We start from the raw sequence: 16,039 nt of genomic DNA, 5'->3' as shown, positions 1-16,039 counted from the left end.
AAAGGAATCTGGATTCCAGAATCTGGGAAATTTTTGCTTATGGAATCCGGAATCCTAGCTAGGGACGTTTCGTTTTCCTGTGAAACGTCCCTAGCGGCGAGGAGTGAGAAGAGGCAGCTATACACAGGCTAACTTCGCTTTAGGGGTATTGATAATTAGGGATAATTAAGTCATAAAGTGATTTGCTATACCGCGCGACCAAGGCATTAGTCACGTAGCGGTTAATATTTTGCGGGTAACAGTGCTGTGTTACCGTTTGGCATCATAGTATGTGCAATGTTATCATTTGCCACTTTAGAAGCGAGAAGGAAACTGGACCGAGTTGACTATCGCAAAGACTTCTGGGACTGTTATCAGAGGCAGCGAAAAAAACTGCCTGGCCGATAGCAGACCGGCGCGTCCCAAGTAACGATCCCGGAATAAATTGTGGAACGCAATTTGTAGGTAGCACTGATTTCTGTAATTAACTGTAAGCTGTTAGCTATAACAAAGACACGATTGTCCTCTACATATGTAGTAGTATTAAACGGACTTTGTCATGGCTGTCTTTTGTGTTCTCTGTCAGACGCATTACAGAAAAAAAAAAGAACAAAAAAATTATAATAATAATTTGCCCAGCAATTTTTGGTAAGGGGAAAGCCCCGAATTAATGTCAATTATCTGAATACTTACCAAAAAATGAACGAAATGACAGTTAAAACTAAGGGTCTATTAGTCGCATTTCGAATGAGAATACGCAAATATTTTCTTACATTTCTCTTTTACTGTGATTTTTGGTCCATTTAAACTCTCTATGCATCTTTCCGTTGTAATTTCTCGATATTGTAGTGCACTGACTGCCAGGACAAGTGATCTCTAGGGCTTATTCTATTCGTTTCTATTCCGGAATACGGTCAATCACACGCGCCTTATCAAATGCGCAAGATAAAACAAATATTTTACTGTGCTTATAAAACAAATGCATTTTATTTGAATGTCCATGTATTTAGCACGAAAATACTAATTGGGGGACCGCCGTGGTAATGCGAGCCACTTGAAGGTCTAGCCGCTTGCATTGCAAAGGTAGTACCTTCCTTTTTCAGTTATTTAAAGACCCTGAATATTGGTTCGGCCCCGGTAATCGAACCCGCGACCTCCCACTCTGCAGTCAAGCGCTTTACCGACTAAGCTAATTCTGCCGCGGTGGTGCTTGTATAACTAGTATGTGAGTGTCTCTTTCTTTGCTTATTCCTCCAGAACTATTTGGTTATCACTAAACGTCACCGCTACAGTTTCAATACCATCAAAAATATTACTACGGACACAAACCTTGACCTAACTCTCCCTTGTGGTAACAAGTACGATTTCACGGTCAAAGCGCAAACAAAACGTGGTACTAGTGCGAACAAGACGGTCTCTCTTGAAATAAATCCTTCAGTTGAGGGTGTCAGTAACCTGGCGGTTAGCTTCATTGGTGGGGAAGACGCAAACAGCACAGATTGGACAAAAGCTCGTGAGACGGGTTTTCTGTTGACATGGAAAGCCCCACCTGGTGTAAAGGCTGCTGATATTAAGGTAAGAGATTAACTGTGAACCTTTGGATGCGTTCTGCCCTTTGACCTAATTAGGATCTCATGCACACTCAGGTCTGTTAAAACGACCTTATACAGAATAATAAATAGTACCACCACAGAAAATCCCGATCAGTAGCTTTCATTTCAATTGGCACACGATAGAACTTCATCCATAGACTCAAAAGTAAGAACCACTTTGTAAAGCATAGTGAACAACAGCGTATGAAAGTACTGATCGGTAGCTTTCATTTGAATTGGAACACGTTAAAACTTCTTCCACAGAATCCACGCAGACTCAAGGGTAAGCACCAGTTTGTATAGCATAATAATCAGTACCACGGGAAAGCACTGTTTCAGTAGCTTTCATTTGAATGGTAATAGTTTAGGATTTCATCCACAGTTTCAAAAGTTAGAACCACGTTGTAGCTCTCATTTAAATGGTTACACCGTAGGATTTCATCCACAGTCTTAAAAGTTAGAAGCACCTAGAAAAGTATAAGAAACCACATAGAAGTGCTGTTTGTTCGGAAGCTCTCGCGTGACTTCTCGCGACTCAAAAGTAAAACCATAATTAACAAGACGCTATCGGTGCGTACACTTGGTCGTCGTGGTATCACGCGTATATGAGGATTTTTTTGTGCCGCAATGTTGTTAATTGTTAAGGGTTGGGTGAGAACGGGAGACGTAGAGCCAAAGTGGACGTTGCTTGGATGTAAATAGCTCGAATTTTTCCTCGGAATTCCTAGCGTTAACTGGCTAACTGAATAGCGAACGTGCTTGACTACCAAGAATGTTATGGACTGGTAGTAATCTCTCCATTTCTTTCCCCGCACGTACTGGGTGCTTTCCATTTACCAACAAATTTCGGAAATTCCGGTTTGGGTTTAAATGAAGCAGGGGTTTTCGAGCCTTTCCATTGGACTGGGATATCCAGAGCATCAGAACGACTGAAATGGTAGTCCTGTTTTCCGGACGGAATGTTCCAAACTTAAATTCGTGTTCCAGTTGTTTAAACCCGTCTTTGGTACCGGTTTCAGACTTTCTCGTCTGTTTTTCGGTAAATGAACTGATTTACGCAAACAATAATAGGTCAGTGTATAACCTATTTGGCTTATTTTTACCCCAGTTGTTTATTTATTTTATTTATTTTCAATTTGTATTTCATTTTAGTACTACGAAATAATAGTAACGAACCTAAGAACAGGAGAGCTGGTTAATCATACGAAAACGGACGCAAAAACAACGAGTTGGAAAATAAAACGGAAGGACCACGAAGAAGACCTTCAGCCGGGTGAAAAATATGTCTTCCACGTTCGCTGCAATGCTTTATGTGGTTTTGGATCGAGCGAATACCAAGTTGGATTATATGATAGTGAGTATTGCTCTTTCTTGCCGTCCATTTTTATTCTTGAGACTTAACGGACCTCAGTGCCCCATACGCTAGGTTCGAATTATTGAAATTCATACTTGGTATCGAGGCGGAGGAATTTTACAATGCAACCTCTATTCAAGGGACACCCTTAATTTTCAGGAGTGAGGCAGGTGTCCCCTGAATGGAGATTGGGCTGAGGTTTGTTATTAATTAACAAACAAAGGAAATGCCGTATTTGTTCGAATAAGCGCCCAACCTCGAATTAGCGCCCACCTCGAATAAGCGCCCGTCCTAAAGGCTGAAAAAGTTAATAAGCACCCAGCCTCGAAAGCGCCCACCCACCACCCCAGCCACTTGGGTGACAATGAGATTGAAATTGAATAAGTACTAATATAAAGAGAATTCCCCGGAGATGGAGTTTTCTAAAGAGGAAGGGTAGTTTATATTTGCTTTGTTACATCTTACCATTTATTGTTTCGTTGCAAAATAAACATACTACACTTGCTCAAAATGATGAAAATTTAATAAGGGCCCAACCTCGAATAAGTGCCCACCTCGAATAAGCGCCCACTCTCAAGGTCCAAAAATTTAATAAGCTCCCAGGGCGGTTAATCGAATAAATACGGTATATATTTTTTATTCTGCCTCAGAATCTGCTGCAATCAAAGCAGCTAGATAATGAAAAAAAAATCATGATAAACTTATCTCTGCGATATTGTGTGTTGAATTTCCACAGGTGCAGAAAGTTGATTAATGTGAGATTAGTGATTAGTGTACTTTTAGAGGTGTCAACCCTATTTGTTGTCTTTCAAGTTTTGAATGCTAATGTGTCCCCTGAATAGAGGCTAAACCTGGGTTTAAAATGTCCCTTTCTCCTAAATAGAGGTGCCCCTTCAGTGGAGGTAACAGGTACAAAGATTATGCGAACATTTTTCCGGGACCAAATTTTTTGTCCTCTGAATGGAAGTGTCTCTTGAATAGAGGTTCCACTGTAATACAAAAGCCAAGTCCAGCCAAACGTGGATTTTGATAATTCGAAACTGGCTCAGAAGACGAAGGATAAAAATACATAAATAATAACTGCCTGAGTCAGTGAAGTAACCTAGAACTTAGATGGCAAATTAAAAAAAATGCAACGGATGAACAACATTGGGGAAGATTAAATCAGATTGCAAACTGTCAGAGAGAAACTGTTCAGTTTTAGCAGTTCATCTCTGTTGTTGATAATTTTGAGTTACCAAACTCGTGATATGTCATGAAGCTGTGATTGTTTTGTTTCGTTTAGACGTAATTTTATATTTATATAGCTTGTTTACAGCCGCCTCATCTCAGTTTCTTGTTTTCTTCCGATTTTGGGAGGGGGGCGGCTGTACACTGACTACGTTTTATCGAGCGTATCAGTCAAACTTACCAACATCAGGATGGACTTGAACTCCATTTTTTGCATTACTTCCTTAGAAGCCAATGACGGCAATGTCAAGCCAACCGCAGGAAAGCAAACCGGCGACAAGAAGAAAGGTCTTAGTCCTGTGGTATGGGCTGTTCCCGTCGCCATTGTCGGTTTAATATTGATCATTATTTTGGGTATCTTCATTCGTAAATCCCGTCGTCTCGAGCGCTCCATGTTTGCTCTTATGACTAGACGATCAGTGGATGAGGACGGTGCAATAACTTTCCACTCAGGTGAGTATCTGTTGTGATTCAATTTTATCCTTAGTTAAAATTTGATTTTCATTTCTGCTTTTGGTTATGTTAATATTAAACAATGACATAATTATCTTTGTTTAGTGTTATATAGCTGGATTTTTTTTCCCAACTGCGCGCGCTCTCATTGGTTACTTCGAGGTCACATGATATCAAACAATGAAACTGTTTCCCACCAAAATCTCTGAGCGGGCAGCTAATCTATGACGTCAGCAAGTAACAGTGCACTGTTACCGCGAATGTTGACCAACGACCGCTGTTACAGCGAGGTTTAATGAATTTCCGCCTCGGAAAACATTGACATTACCCGGAAACAAAACCATTCATTGATATATGTAGTACAGGTAATCACATGATTTCGAGTGCAATTGGGAATAAATAAGCACCTGTAAATTTTTCAAAGACCACGAAGTTTTCTCGCCCTACTGGCTCGTGCCCTTTTGTTGATCTTTGAAAAATTTACTCGTGCTTATTTATTCCAAATTGCACTCGAAATCATGTGATTACCTATACTAATAGGACTTACATTCTGTCCAATTTGGAAATGATTGGATGAAAAAAATTCCGAAGACAGTCAACGGCCGAGTCTAATTTGGCTGTCAGAAGAATTTTTTGAATTCAATTGTTTCCAAATTGAACAAACATGTAGTCCTCTTACTTATTAATATGCAGCTCGTTAGTTAATCCAGATTTTTTAGCTTGTCACAGACGCAAAATATTATACACTTGAACCCGTCCGTTTTTAGTTGAAACAAAAACACACTGCAAGATCTAAAAAAGGTTTATTCTTATAGGTCATTTAACTTATTCTTTACAAATAAACAAACGTAGAACCAGTAAGCTTATTGCTCTTTCCTACTTTGGCATTTTGTATTTAAGTGTACATTTTATAAAGCATTTCATTCATGACCTCAAACGATTTCCGCAGACTTTGTCCGTTTGTTTTGTAATGCCAACATCTAAACACAACTATCAGTGTTTTCTTATTCTTGTCCAAAGTTTCCGCCGTCAGCTAAGGAGACTTTCTTGGCGCGTTGTCGCAGGGACTTTGCGCTGATTGGCTATTTTTCATTGCCTGTTGTATTTTCTGGCGTTTGATTGGCTCAGACCAGCTGTCCTTTTTTTTCTTAAATTGGACAGTTTGCCCATTTGTAAAAGAAAGTCCTATCTGAAACTATCCAAATTAATCCTTAATTGGACAGTTCGTAAAAATTAAAGGATAAAAGCTTTGCTGACAATATCGGATTAACTAACAGCTATATAATGAAGTGTTTAATCATCCGTTCACAGTTTATGCAGTTCGTTTTAGGGACGGTGGGACCATTAGAAAAGTTGTTTTGGGTGGATGGGGAATATTGGAGCCGCATGTATTTTTTTTGTTGTCGTTAATATTTCCCTGGCATGATTTTTTTTTAGGCTGGTGTAGGAATCTTTTTTAGGTCTACTTGGCATGCATGATTTTTTTTCACAAGATTTTCTCTTGCACAAATATTTTTTTTGTACTTGGCTCATCCCCTCCACCCCCCAGCCAACCCCCTTAAGGTCTCTAATGGCCCGTCCCTTTGTATAGAGAACAGGACAAGGGAATTCCGCTTCAATATTACAGATCTAGAATTTTGAATGGGCCATGCAATTGGGACGTTTTGGGGTTAGGGGCGCAGGACTGGGTATCATGAAAACGCAGGGTCGTATCGTGTTAGGGCTTTTGTTACAAGAACCAGTTGTCAAGCGCTTTGTATAGCAGCCTAATAAGCGTATATATGAGTGTTTTTGTTTTTGTTTTTTCTTAGAAGATGACGAGGTTCCCTTGATCCAGGGCTTCTCCGACGATGAACCACTTGTCACGGCTTAAATCCAGATCTTGCCGCAAATTTCGTTCGGTTCTGCATAGTTTTGTAGCGAGTATAGTAATTACATTTTTGTAATCTAATTAGACTCATTTCGTATTATTACAATTCTGTTTAGATTTAAGTGAAGTTTTCTTCTTGTTTTTGTTTATTTGATTGTTTTGTTTTGGATTGACTGTTTTGCTCTATTTTAACCCTTTAAGCCCTAAGAGTGATCAGCATCAAATTTCTCCTTGTAATATCAATGCATTGTAAAACAGAGCGGTCATGAGAATTAAGGACATGATCACACAACATGAATTCGTTCGTTTTATCAACTTCTCCCCACTGCTTCTGTAGGAAATGAATAGGAGCAACAAAAGAGAATTCAAATTTTGATCTTAGGGTTTGAAGGGTCAACGTATCACAATTTGCGGCTGAGGCTATGTTAACGCCGTACTGGATGGGCTTTTTTGCCAACACGGAAACCATACCTTACGGGGCTTTGGTTCACACGTAAGGACGGTTGTGGCGGCGCGATTTCTGTAAAGGAGCGAAGCTGCGCAGTGCCGATCTCGAGAAGAAGAGTGTCACATATCGGATAAATTCTGTGCCACACTTTGGTCGGATCTAGCGGAAGCGAATTGGTAGGAGCGAGAAGTAAAGACAGAAGTAAATGTTCAGGATTTATTCAAGAGTGAAGTCTGGGATTTAGTTTACCAAATCCTTTCGGCCAAGCGCTCCAGGACGATATTCGATGTGTGTGAACGACCTGTTCTAGCTCTGGGCCGTTGCTATTCATACCATCCCGGATAGTTTGAACATAGCCTCTGTAAAGAGCATTAGGGAGGTTAAGCAAAAGCTTTTTGAGCCACGCACGTCAACCGGAGGTGAGCTTTGTTTCTCTTATAATATTCCTTGAGGCTACCAGATTTGTATTACTAAGTGTGTCAACTCTTATAGCGACAATTTTCCCGAAAATTTGGGCAAAATCATTGCCTAAGAATGCAAGAAGTCTGCTTTCAAGTTGACGTGCGTCGCTTAAAAACGTCCTTGCTTAAGATCACTGTTATCTTGTGCCTTACGCCCTGAACCTTTTTTATAACCATCGCCCTTATGCATGTTTATGTCAGGTTAAGGAATCTATAGAAAAGTTGAAAGAAAAAACGTTTGGATGATCACTACCTGAAGTTGAAATTGACTTCCATGCAGACGGCACGTGAATTTTGAGCCGTTGATAAAATATATAAATTGCTTTTGTAATTGTGTCCTTTCGTAAGAATTGCGTGCTGAAGATCGTAGAGTAGTCTTTTTTTAACAATTTTAGTTAACTGATGTTCGTAAAAAGCAATTCGGCATTTCACAGTGTAGATTAAAACGTACGCAATCAGGTAATTCAACTTGTCATTACAAAAGGTTTGTAGATATCATAAGTTTAAGGGTTGTATGCTTTTTAAAGGTTAAATCGAGTAAAACTAACGCGACTTAAAACCATGAAAACGTTGAACACCTAATAACTTTTTTGGGCTGTTTATTGTCTCTCAAACAATCCAACGAGATTCTGGCCACAAAACAAACAAAGAAAAGAGTGCTTGCTAAGTATTCCACTTGCATCAGACTGGTTTTGCTTGCGGCACACTACATGAAATGTGCTTCCAAATATATTAGGTGTTTACGGTGTTAGTGTCAGCGGTACTCTCGTTAGTGGCTGGCTCCTCAGTCGATGCCTGGCTGTCTGGTTACCAGTGCTCCGATGTCTGTGAAGTAGCATAATACACCTTATTCAAGAATGGCGGCCAATTTATTCATTCTTCTGATAACTGGCCCATGTTTCGTTTCAAGGTTAAGGTTCTTTTGAATTGTTTGTGCAGCTGCAATCAAGGTAATTAGGACAGATTAACGATTATATGAAAGGAAGTAATATTGCCGAGATTTTTGAATGAGGTTTTTTGTACTCCAGTTCTCAATTTTGTTCATGTTTCTAAAACGAAGACTTGAAAAAACTTTAAAAAAAGAGGGGCCTAAGTTGCCTTGCTCTTCCATTGAGTGGAGTTTATTTCTGATAATTGGTGCCTTTGAGGTGTAAAACAGGGTTTCTCGTACACGCACGATATGTTTCGTTTACACATTACCTGGAAGACTTGTATTTGGTAAGAGTACTAGTCCGTTTTCGTGTTACTCATGAGAACCGTGAAGCATGCTATTTGTATTCTAAACCTTAGAGAGGATCCTCCAAGAGGAATTAGAGTAAAAATGTTTTTAGGCATAATTTTGCTCAGTCGTTAAAACGTAACGTGACAGCTGCGTCAGCTTATCACGCAACGCAATGCTGTGCATGTTATCATTTCATAGGTTGTAAAAATAAAATAAAACAACTTGCACTTTTACGAGAGTGGTTTGCTTGTAAACTGATATCTCCCACTTTCCTTCTCGCTTTGTTGGGGAAATAAAAAGATCCTTCATAACATACGAGTCTCCAACCTGGTCCTTGTGCATCTTGTGTTTTCACACGGGGTGGAGCCATGGTTGAATTTTGATAATAGGCTGGCTGGGCTATGGAAAAATAGCTTATGCCAGGCTCTCAGGTAGTAGGGGCGTAGCGAAAATAAGACGCGTGTGATCTGGGGAAGGACTGTGGCGGGAAAAATAGGAGAGAGACCGCCCTCCCACTCCTCAGCTCCCGCGCGTTTTTCGCTGTACTTTTCACGGCACGACTGCACGGAACTATCATCTTGGAGCCTGGAATGGTGGCTTTAGGGAAAGGGAAAACGTCGGCTCGATTTCTGCCTCTCTCCCGAGTCCTCGCTCTTTCGGGGGACTAGTGCGGGCTCATTTTCCTGAACGCTGGTTATCGAGCCTAGGTTAAAGTCGGGTTGACCAGCTTCTCCGGGGCTTTACCCTCTGATGGGGTTGGTTGACCAGAGACCGGGTTTGTAATAAATACGGGACATACAAGCAGAAGGCCAAAGCGATTTGGCTTACTACACTGAGATATCTTGATTTTCAAGGAAAAATTTTGGGGCAGAAATTTCCACCTTCCATGTGGAGCTTATTTTTGTCCCTTATCTTTGCCAATTTCCGCCCGGATTATACACCCTTTTCGAGTTTTTTGTCTAGAAGGTTTTCAGGCCGTTGGATCGCAGCTGCCCTGTTTAAAATCACCTTCAAGAATTTCCCGGCGAAGAGAGATCCCAGAGAACCCTCTCCCGTAATCCTAAATATCCCCAATCGGTTGCCTGTCGTCAGTTCATATTTTACAGTTTTTAGACTGCTAACATGTTCTCTCGACGGTAATTAGTTACAAATCTTTCATGAAAGTGACTCACACTTTGCACGAAATAGTTGTTAGTGAGTAGTATCTCGTCTTTCACGAAACGTCATAATGTCGGATGTGAATCTGTTCTCGAAAAACGCCCAGTCTTAGAATGCTTCGTTGGTTCCTGCTGCACACAGTGAAACCTCTAAGCTTAAAATTGAAACTTGTACCATTTTGCCTTCATTTATCGGATTTTGTTAAGATTGATCGCAGGCGGCTTTCCTATAAAGAGAAGGGTCAGTAACCTGTAATCGACCGTGCCGCAAGGCAAAAGGGTTTTCCACTCCATTGATTTATAAGTCAATTAGTTATCTTTCAGCTGATCTTTTCGCGAGGTTATTTGGATGAGACAAGAGAAAAAGTCAGCATTGAGACGCAGTCAACCTTCGATAGATCGACAATTGGTTTCACGTTATTTTTTTTCGTAGCAAATTCACTTGAATTTTGCCAAGCTCATTTTTCGCGAGGTGGATGGTTCATGCAGGAGTTTGAGAAGCGTTTGCCAAGCTTAAACTCAACTTAACCCACAGAAACGCTTTGCTCTGCATTTCGGATTTTGGTGGATAACGTCAAGTTAAGGAAATGCTTCGGCGAAGGGGCTCAGCACCGGCCGTTGTCCTTCAACAACACTTCTCCGAGACAAGAGGCATTCTTCTAAAAACAGATCGCATCATCCCACCTCCAGATGGGCAGCCAAAACTGTCGAAAACGAAACGCGGAGGCAGAAAAGATTATGAGCGAGGATGTAGCCCACCCCCGCCTCTATCTCTGATTTCAGCGAACGATTTGAACCAATCTTTTGACTATGACAGTCCTTCGCCCAAATGCCCAAGTCCTGTCTCTCCAGGATCACCCATCTTAAACAAAAAACCGGCGAAAAATCGTCCAAAACGAAGAGACAGCTGCAGTGAACCTTTTATTGGACAGGCATCGAATCCAGTGTCAAATACAAAGAACGCCTCTACTTCGCTACAAAGACGCAGCAGTTCTTTTAGGGATTACAATATTGTACTGTTAGGTCAAGGAGGTGTTGGAAAATCAGGTTAGTTCAATAAGCGTAGATGATCTTTGAAATCATAATAAATGCACTAATTTTCTAAACTTCTCCCGTCAGAAGTTTGATACTAAAACAACAAACTGAGAAGCGTGATAGAAATGGCTGTATTTGGAAGGTCAGGATTAATAGATTAATTAGATAAAGAGCATAACTCGACTTTATTGCAACGAGGCCACAAAAATGGTTACATCGTACAACTGGACTGGTTTATAATAAATGGGAAAATTGAAATGATGATAGCCCTCTCTAAGTGACGGTAACTTTAATGAGTAGCCATCATCGTTAGCGTGACTTGTGTGAATGATACTCTGCGCGAGGAAAGGGGCATTTTAATACACGATCCAGCTGTGCTATTTTTCAATATTAAAGAAAAGTGTTGAAAATGCGTGCTTTGGAGAGGAAACTGTTAAAACAACAAAACTTGTATACATGTATAACACTATGCAAATACTTAACGGGTGATTGTTGTCGTAGAGCGGTGCGCTAAGTTATAGGACACAATAACACTTTACGATGAATCCTAACCAATTTCTTCAAAAAAGATTCTGTCGGATAAAAATGAATGATTTTCATAACAGGAACTCTTAACAAAGCATTTCCTAATCGCTTTAGTAAATATTTTTCGGCTTCTTTTTGAGATCTTTTCATAACTGAAACTCAATATCGATATTTGTTTACGTTAAGGAGTAATTTGTTTCTTTTTTTTCCGACATCAAGTATATATTGCCAACCCTTCATATCGTCCTTTGCTACGAGTGACTCCTCTGAATTTTACGAGGTGTTCAATGAGTTAACGTCTACTGGAAAAAAAGGATAAGTCTGTCCACAATTCTAAACTTTGAATCTGCATTTAACTTAAGTCTTTGCAACTGAACCAATAATCGTGGGCTGTGGCTATATGCCCAGCTGCCGGCAAGGGTTTTAAAAAAACTAAGTGCCCGGCAGTCGGAAATTTTTTTAGAATCTCTGCAAAATCCCTTTTTCTAATCGTTCGAGAATATTCTATCTTCATTTTTTAATTACCAAGCGATCAGGAAAACAAGATTGGCCTTCGCAGCTGGATGGTTGTGGTTTCTTGGGCAAAGAGTGCAGTCGACGTTTTTTCGATGCTAGAAAAATTTCGTGAGAAGCAGTGCCAGACTTCCGGGCACGGTTTATCCTCAGCCTTAATGCCCGGCAGTCCGAATTATCAGGGGAATTTCAACAAAAAGTATTTCACCTACCTTCAGAGTAGCCAAGCGGGTGTAAAGGGTTAAATAAACGGTTTAACATGTTAAAGCAGACTGCCGAGATTATTTAATAGCCTGTGTGAAAACGTGCCGGTGAGTCACGCGCTGCTACTCACGAAATTTTTTAAGCGTCGAAACGACCAAGACTCTACTCTATGGCCCAAGAAACTACAAGCACTCAGCAGCGAAGCCATTCCTGTTTTTCTGCTTGCTTGGTAATTCTAAACGAAGATAGGATACAGGGATTTTGCAGTCTAGGAAATTTTCTGACTGCCGGGCATTTAGTTTTTTCAGATCCTTCCTGGCTGCAGGGCATATATCCATAGCGTTTTTATAAGGACTATCATCAAGCAATTATCTATTCATCTACTTTTGTTATAATGGTCCCTCTTAACTTGTGAATTGCAGGGCAGAACCACAACCATGCGCTAAAACTGTGGCAAACAGAGGCTTATCTCAGAGGGCCACTGTATAGAGGAAATTGAAGAAGAATTTCGATTCATTTCTTTTTATAACAACGACAATAATTCCTTTTTATAGCTGGCCGTAGATTTCCTTGTATCAGTCGAACAAATGTAAGAAGCGAGAATAAAACGCCGTGTAAGCTAAGTATCTTTGTAGTTACAAGGGAGAATGCAGCCGTTTTAAGCAGCTGTGAGACTTTGTTTTCAACAGGCACGTGTCTGAGTAGCCCTGTGCATTTTGGAAAACACTTGAAAAAGATATTTACCAATCGACAAGAATATGTCAATGGGTCACTGTTATCTAAGTCAATTTGAAATATTACGCATGCTTTAAAGACGTGGTGTATGGTTATAGTTATTGTAGCTTATGGTTTAGGCATGCAATTTCTAGAAACAAATCTGTGACTTGTTATTCACACACATTTAAATTCAATAGCTACGGAAAAGAATAAGTCTACAACTTTGTAAATCTCCAAATTAGTGATGTTATATTTTTCATGCGACCAACTCATTAGAGAGTGTCTTTAAGAGAGGTTCGACTGTAACTTCTACACTTTTTCATTTTTGTTTGCAGCGCTGTTGGTTCGATTTACAACAGGAAGATTTATTCACGAGTACGATCCCACACTTGGTAAGTTGTATTTTTACTTGATTGTACAAGTCTCTGTATCTATTTTTCTTTGCTAGCAGGGGGGCGGGTAGAGGGAGGGGCTTATCGCTTTTTGTGGGTTTGATCCATATCCGGCGAGTCCGCAGGAAAAACTTTTGGTCAAACGGATAACAATAAACCGATAACGCCTGGCAATAGGAAACACAATAGAGATAAGGTCTATGCACGCATGCGCATAGGATCAGGCAGCTGTCCTTAATTTCAATGGAACTTTCTTTTGTCTCTTTGTTTCTATCCCATTTTATCTCGTGTCAAGCTGGTATTAACATCGCGTGTGTTTAAGTAATTTGTATCTTTACTGTGCTATAAATATTACTGACAAATATTGTGACAGTGGCTATTTTTGGGATAGAGCTTATCGTGGCCAATAGCTATTTTGAGACACCGTACAAAATTTCAACGCGGTAACAGTTTCCAGGTGTGGAAGCAATAGAAAAAAAAAGTTGATCGTCTACACGGCCTCTATATTCTCCGTCCTATTCTTGAACGAACATTTAAGAAAGATTATAACTTCAATACTTCAATGTTTTAGCCTTATATTAGATCTTAAGATTCGTTATAGTGATGGAATTTTTGCGTTTGACTTGACTTGTCAGTTGGTTTATTCATTTATTTATTTATTTGACTATTTAAACATATAAATCCTAAGAAATTTTTTCCAAGAGCAGGAGCTTTGGAATAAAATTAGTTAAAACCTTTGGAGCTGGGTTCGATTCATCACTGCCCACACCAACCCTCCAACCCCTTTTTCCCTCCACATCATACTTAGTCCAAACTTTTGTCATTGTTGCAGAATTGACCTATGATATGTGTTACGAAGTTGACGAGGAGCCAGCGGTATTACACATCACCGACACAGCAAGCACGGTGAGTGAAGACTTGATCATGGACTGTTGTTTATACGTACACATTTACAAAGCAGTTTTTGTAAATTTTTAACACTGCAAGTGTGGAAGTGGAAAACTTCGTTTCAATGAATCGGAAAGGATTCAACTGTTGTTCCTTAATAATAATGAACGAATATCATTTAAATAAATAAAGATCTCGTCACCTCGCAGAGCCCCAGACCTCTTGACCAGCGGATGTTCTCCGGCAGACACGCTGGTAACAAGGAAAAAATCCGAGATTTTCATTGGTTGTTCGTGAAATGTTGTTTTCATTGATCGGGTGTTCGGCGGAATTTTTTTTGTTTTTATTTTGTTTTGTGATAATCCTATTACCATTTGTACCCTCACTGGAGATCGAGCCTGTTCACAGGTCATAGCAGTGTTTCCGCTATAAAATTCCAAATCTCCAGGGTCCATCCCGTCGACAAGCATTCAAAGACAGAGAAGTAGTCACATGAGCATGTGTAAGGGTACAAGAATATATCGAAACGGTTACAAAGCAATATAACTGCTTTAACAGATTGGTACACCCCGGCTAAACTTGCCGAGAAAAACGTGTGCTGTGTACGTGCGGTGTACCCAATAGCTAATGCATGTACCCAAGCTAAGAGGTTTTTCTTAACTTACAGTACTCCCAATTAATGTGGGCAATTCTTTATTTTTTTTTTAGCATGAACCGGTGTATTTGAGCCAAAACGAGGGTTTCATTGTAGTGTACGCCATCGACGAGCCGAGGACGTTCCAAACAGCAAAGCAGCTCATAAAACTGATCCGAGAATTGAAGAAACAAAAAGGTCAACAAACAGCTATTGTTCTTGTCGGGAATAAGGTGGATCTGAATCACACCAGATCAGTGTCCAATGAAGAGGCTTTGGAGTTTGCATCGGAATACGAGTGTTTCTTTCACGAAACATCAGCAGCTAATAATATCAATGTAAAAATTGTCTTTCAGGACGCCGTAAGACAGTTGAGAGTACTTCAGTTGAACCGGAAGACAAATGGACCCATGAATTCAATTAAGAACTTTTTCTCGCGATGAGACAAAGAAAATGCAGGGTCATTAAACGTTGACAACGAGCCTTCCAAGCTATATCTCTAGGGATGCGGCCTCTTCGTTCGCGACTCTTCTATCGCAATCCTGCATCTGAAGATACGTTATACCGCTTGCTGAAATATGGGTCGAGGGTATCCTATGAGCAGTCTGTCTTGAAGAAAGAGAGAGACTGCTCTTAATCTAGACCGAGGGCCCACTGCTTGCTTACAGATAAACTACGCTGCTAGTTTCCAGAACTCTAAATTTCATGTCTATTTAAATAATTGAAGACGCAAAGAAGAAGCGAAATGTCAAGCAGACAGTCCAGTTCACATCTTTTTCTAAGCTAAGGATTACGCTCATTATAATCTAAAAAAATGTTGAAATTCTTTGTTAGCGTAATAATAGCCTGAGTATCAGGCGTTTCTGGGGGAAAAGGGGAAGGATGGAAGCCCCCCGCCCCCATCTAAAATCTCCTCTCCCCAAGCCCCCTTAGGAAGGCGTGATACTCAGGCTAGTGTAATAAAGGCTCACCCCCATGCCCTAGATTTCGGTTTCCTGAATCCGGGAAATTTTTGCTTGAGGAATCCGGAATCTGGGAAAATTTTGCTCGTGGAATCCGGAATCCTGGGCTTTGAAATCCGGAATACAGCTCAACGAAATCCCGAATCCCACTAAAGATTGGAATCCGGAATCCGGAATCCGGAATCCGGAATCCAAGTTTCACTGACAAAGACGGGAATCCAGTACCTGGAATCCGGAATCCACGGCTTAGATTGGGCAAAAAGGCTCACGATTGCCTTTAACCTGAATTTCAGCCGTCTCCTCGAGTGGAAAAACTTCCGTCAGAGACGTCTTCTATCTCAGGTGTTTGCGTCGGGAGGAGACGGCTGAACTCCAGGCTAAACCTACTGCAAAGTCGTGACTT

At 40.4% G+C, this 16,039-nt stretch overlaps 2 protein-coding genes across 2 annotated transcripts in view; both read left to right on the top strand.

The window, feature by feature from the left end:
* Positions 1–8,847, top strand: part of LOC140951108 (uncharacterized) — a gene marked incomplete in the record, with an annotated part of 73,956 nt that extends 65,109 nt beyond the window's left edge. The window contains 4 exon segments of the mRNA XM_073400325.1: positions 1,237–1,554; positions 2,724–2,925; positions 4,384–4,608; positions 6,420–8,847. Coding sequence (XP_073256426.1) covers positions 1,237–1,554; positions 2,724–2,925; positions 4,384–4,608; positions 6,420–6,481 — 807 coding nt within the window.
* A 1,179-nt stretch (positions 8,848–10,026) lies between these two features.
* On the top strand, positions 10,027–15,992 carry LOC140951001 (ras-related protein Rap-2c-like). The gene is made up of 4 exons (XM_073400219.1): positions 10,027–10,813; positions 13,096–13,152; positions 13,985–14,058; positions 14,749–15,992. Exons 1-4 carry the CDS (start codon positions 10,354–10,356, stop codon positions 15,115–15,117), a joined length of 960 nt encoding a protein of 319 aa, XP_073256320.1. The 5' UTR covers positions 10,027–10,353; the 3' UTR covers positions 15,118–15,992.
* The last annotated feature ends 47 nt before the right edge of the window (positions 15,993–16,039 follow it).

This window comes from Porites lutea, chromosome 10, assembly GCF_958299795.1.
Source record: "Porites lutea chromosome 10, jaPorLute2.1, whole genome shotgun sequence".
NCBI classification, from domain to species: Eukaryota; Metazoa; Cnidaria; class Anthozoa; order Scleractinia; family Poritidae; genus Porites; species Porites lutea.
Note: the sequence above shows the minus strand (reverse complement) of the source record. Positions and strands in the feature narration are given on the sequence as shown.

Excerpts from the sequence above, each read along its gene's own strand:
- LOC140951001 (XM_073400219.1), top strand. The coding sequence starts at position 10,354 with ATGCTTCGGCGAAGGGGCTCAGCACCGGCCGTTGTCCTTCAACAACAC. Across the intron at positions 13,153-13,984 it reads CGAGTACGATCCCACACTTG|AATTGACCTATGATATGTGT; the intron begins GTAAGTTGTATT and ends TCATTGTTGCAG. Across the intron at positions 14,059-14,748 it reads TCACCGACACAGCAAGCACG|CATGAACCGGTGTATTTGAG; the intron begins GTGAGTGAAGAC and ends TTTTTTTTTTAG.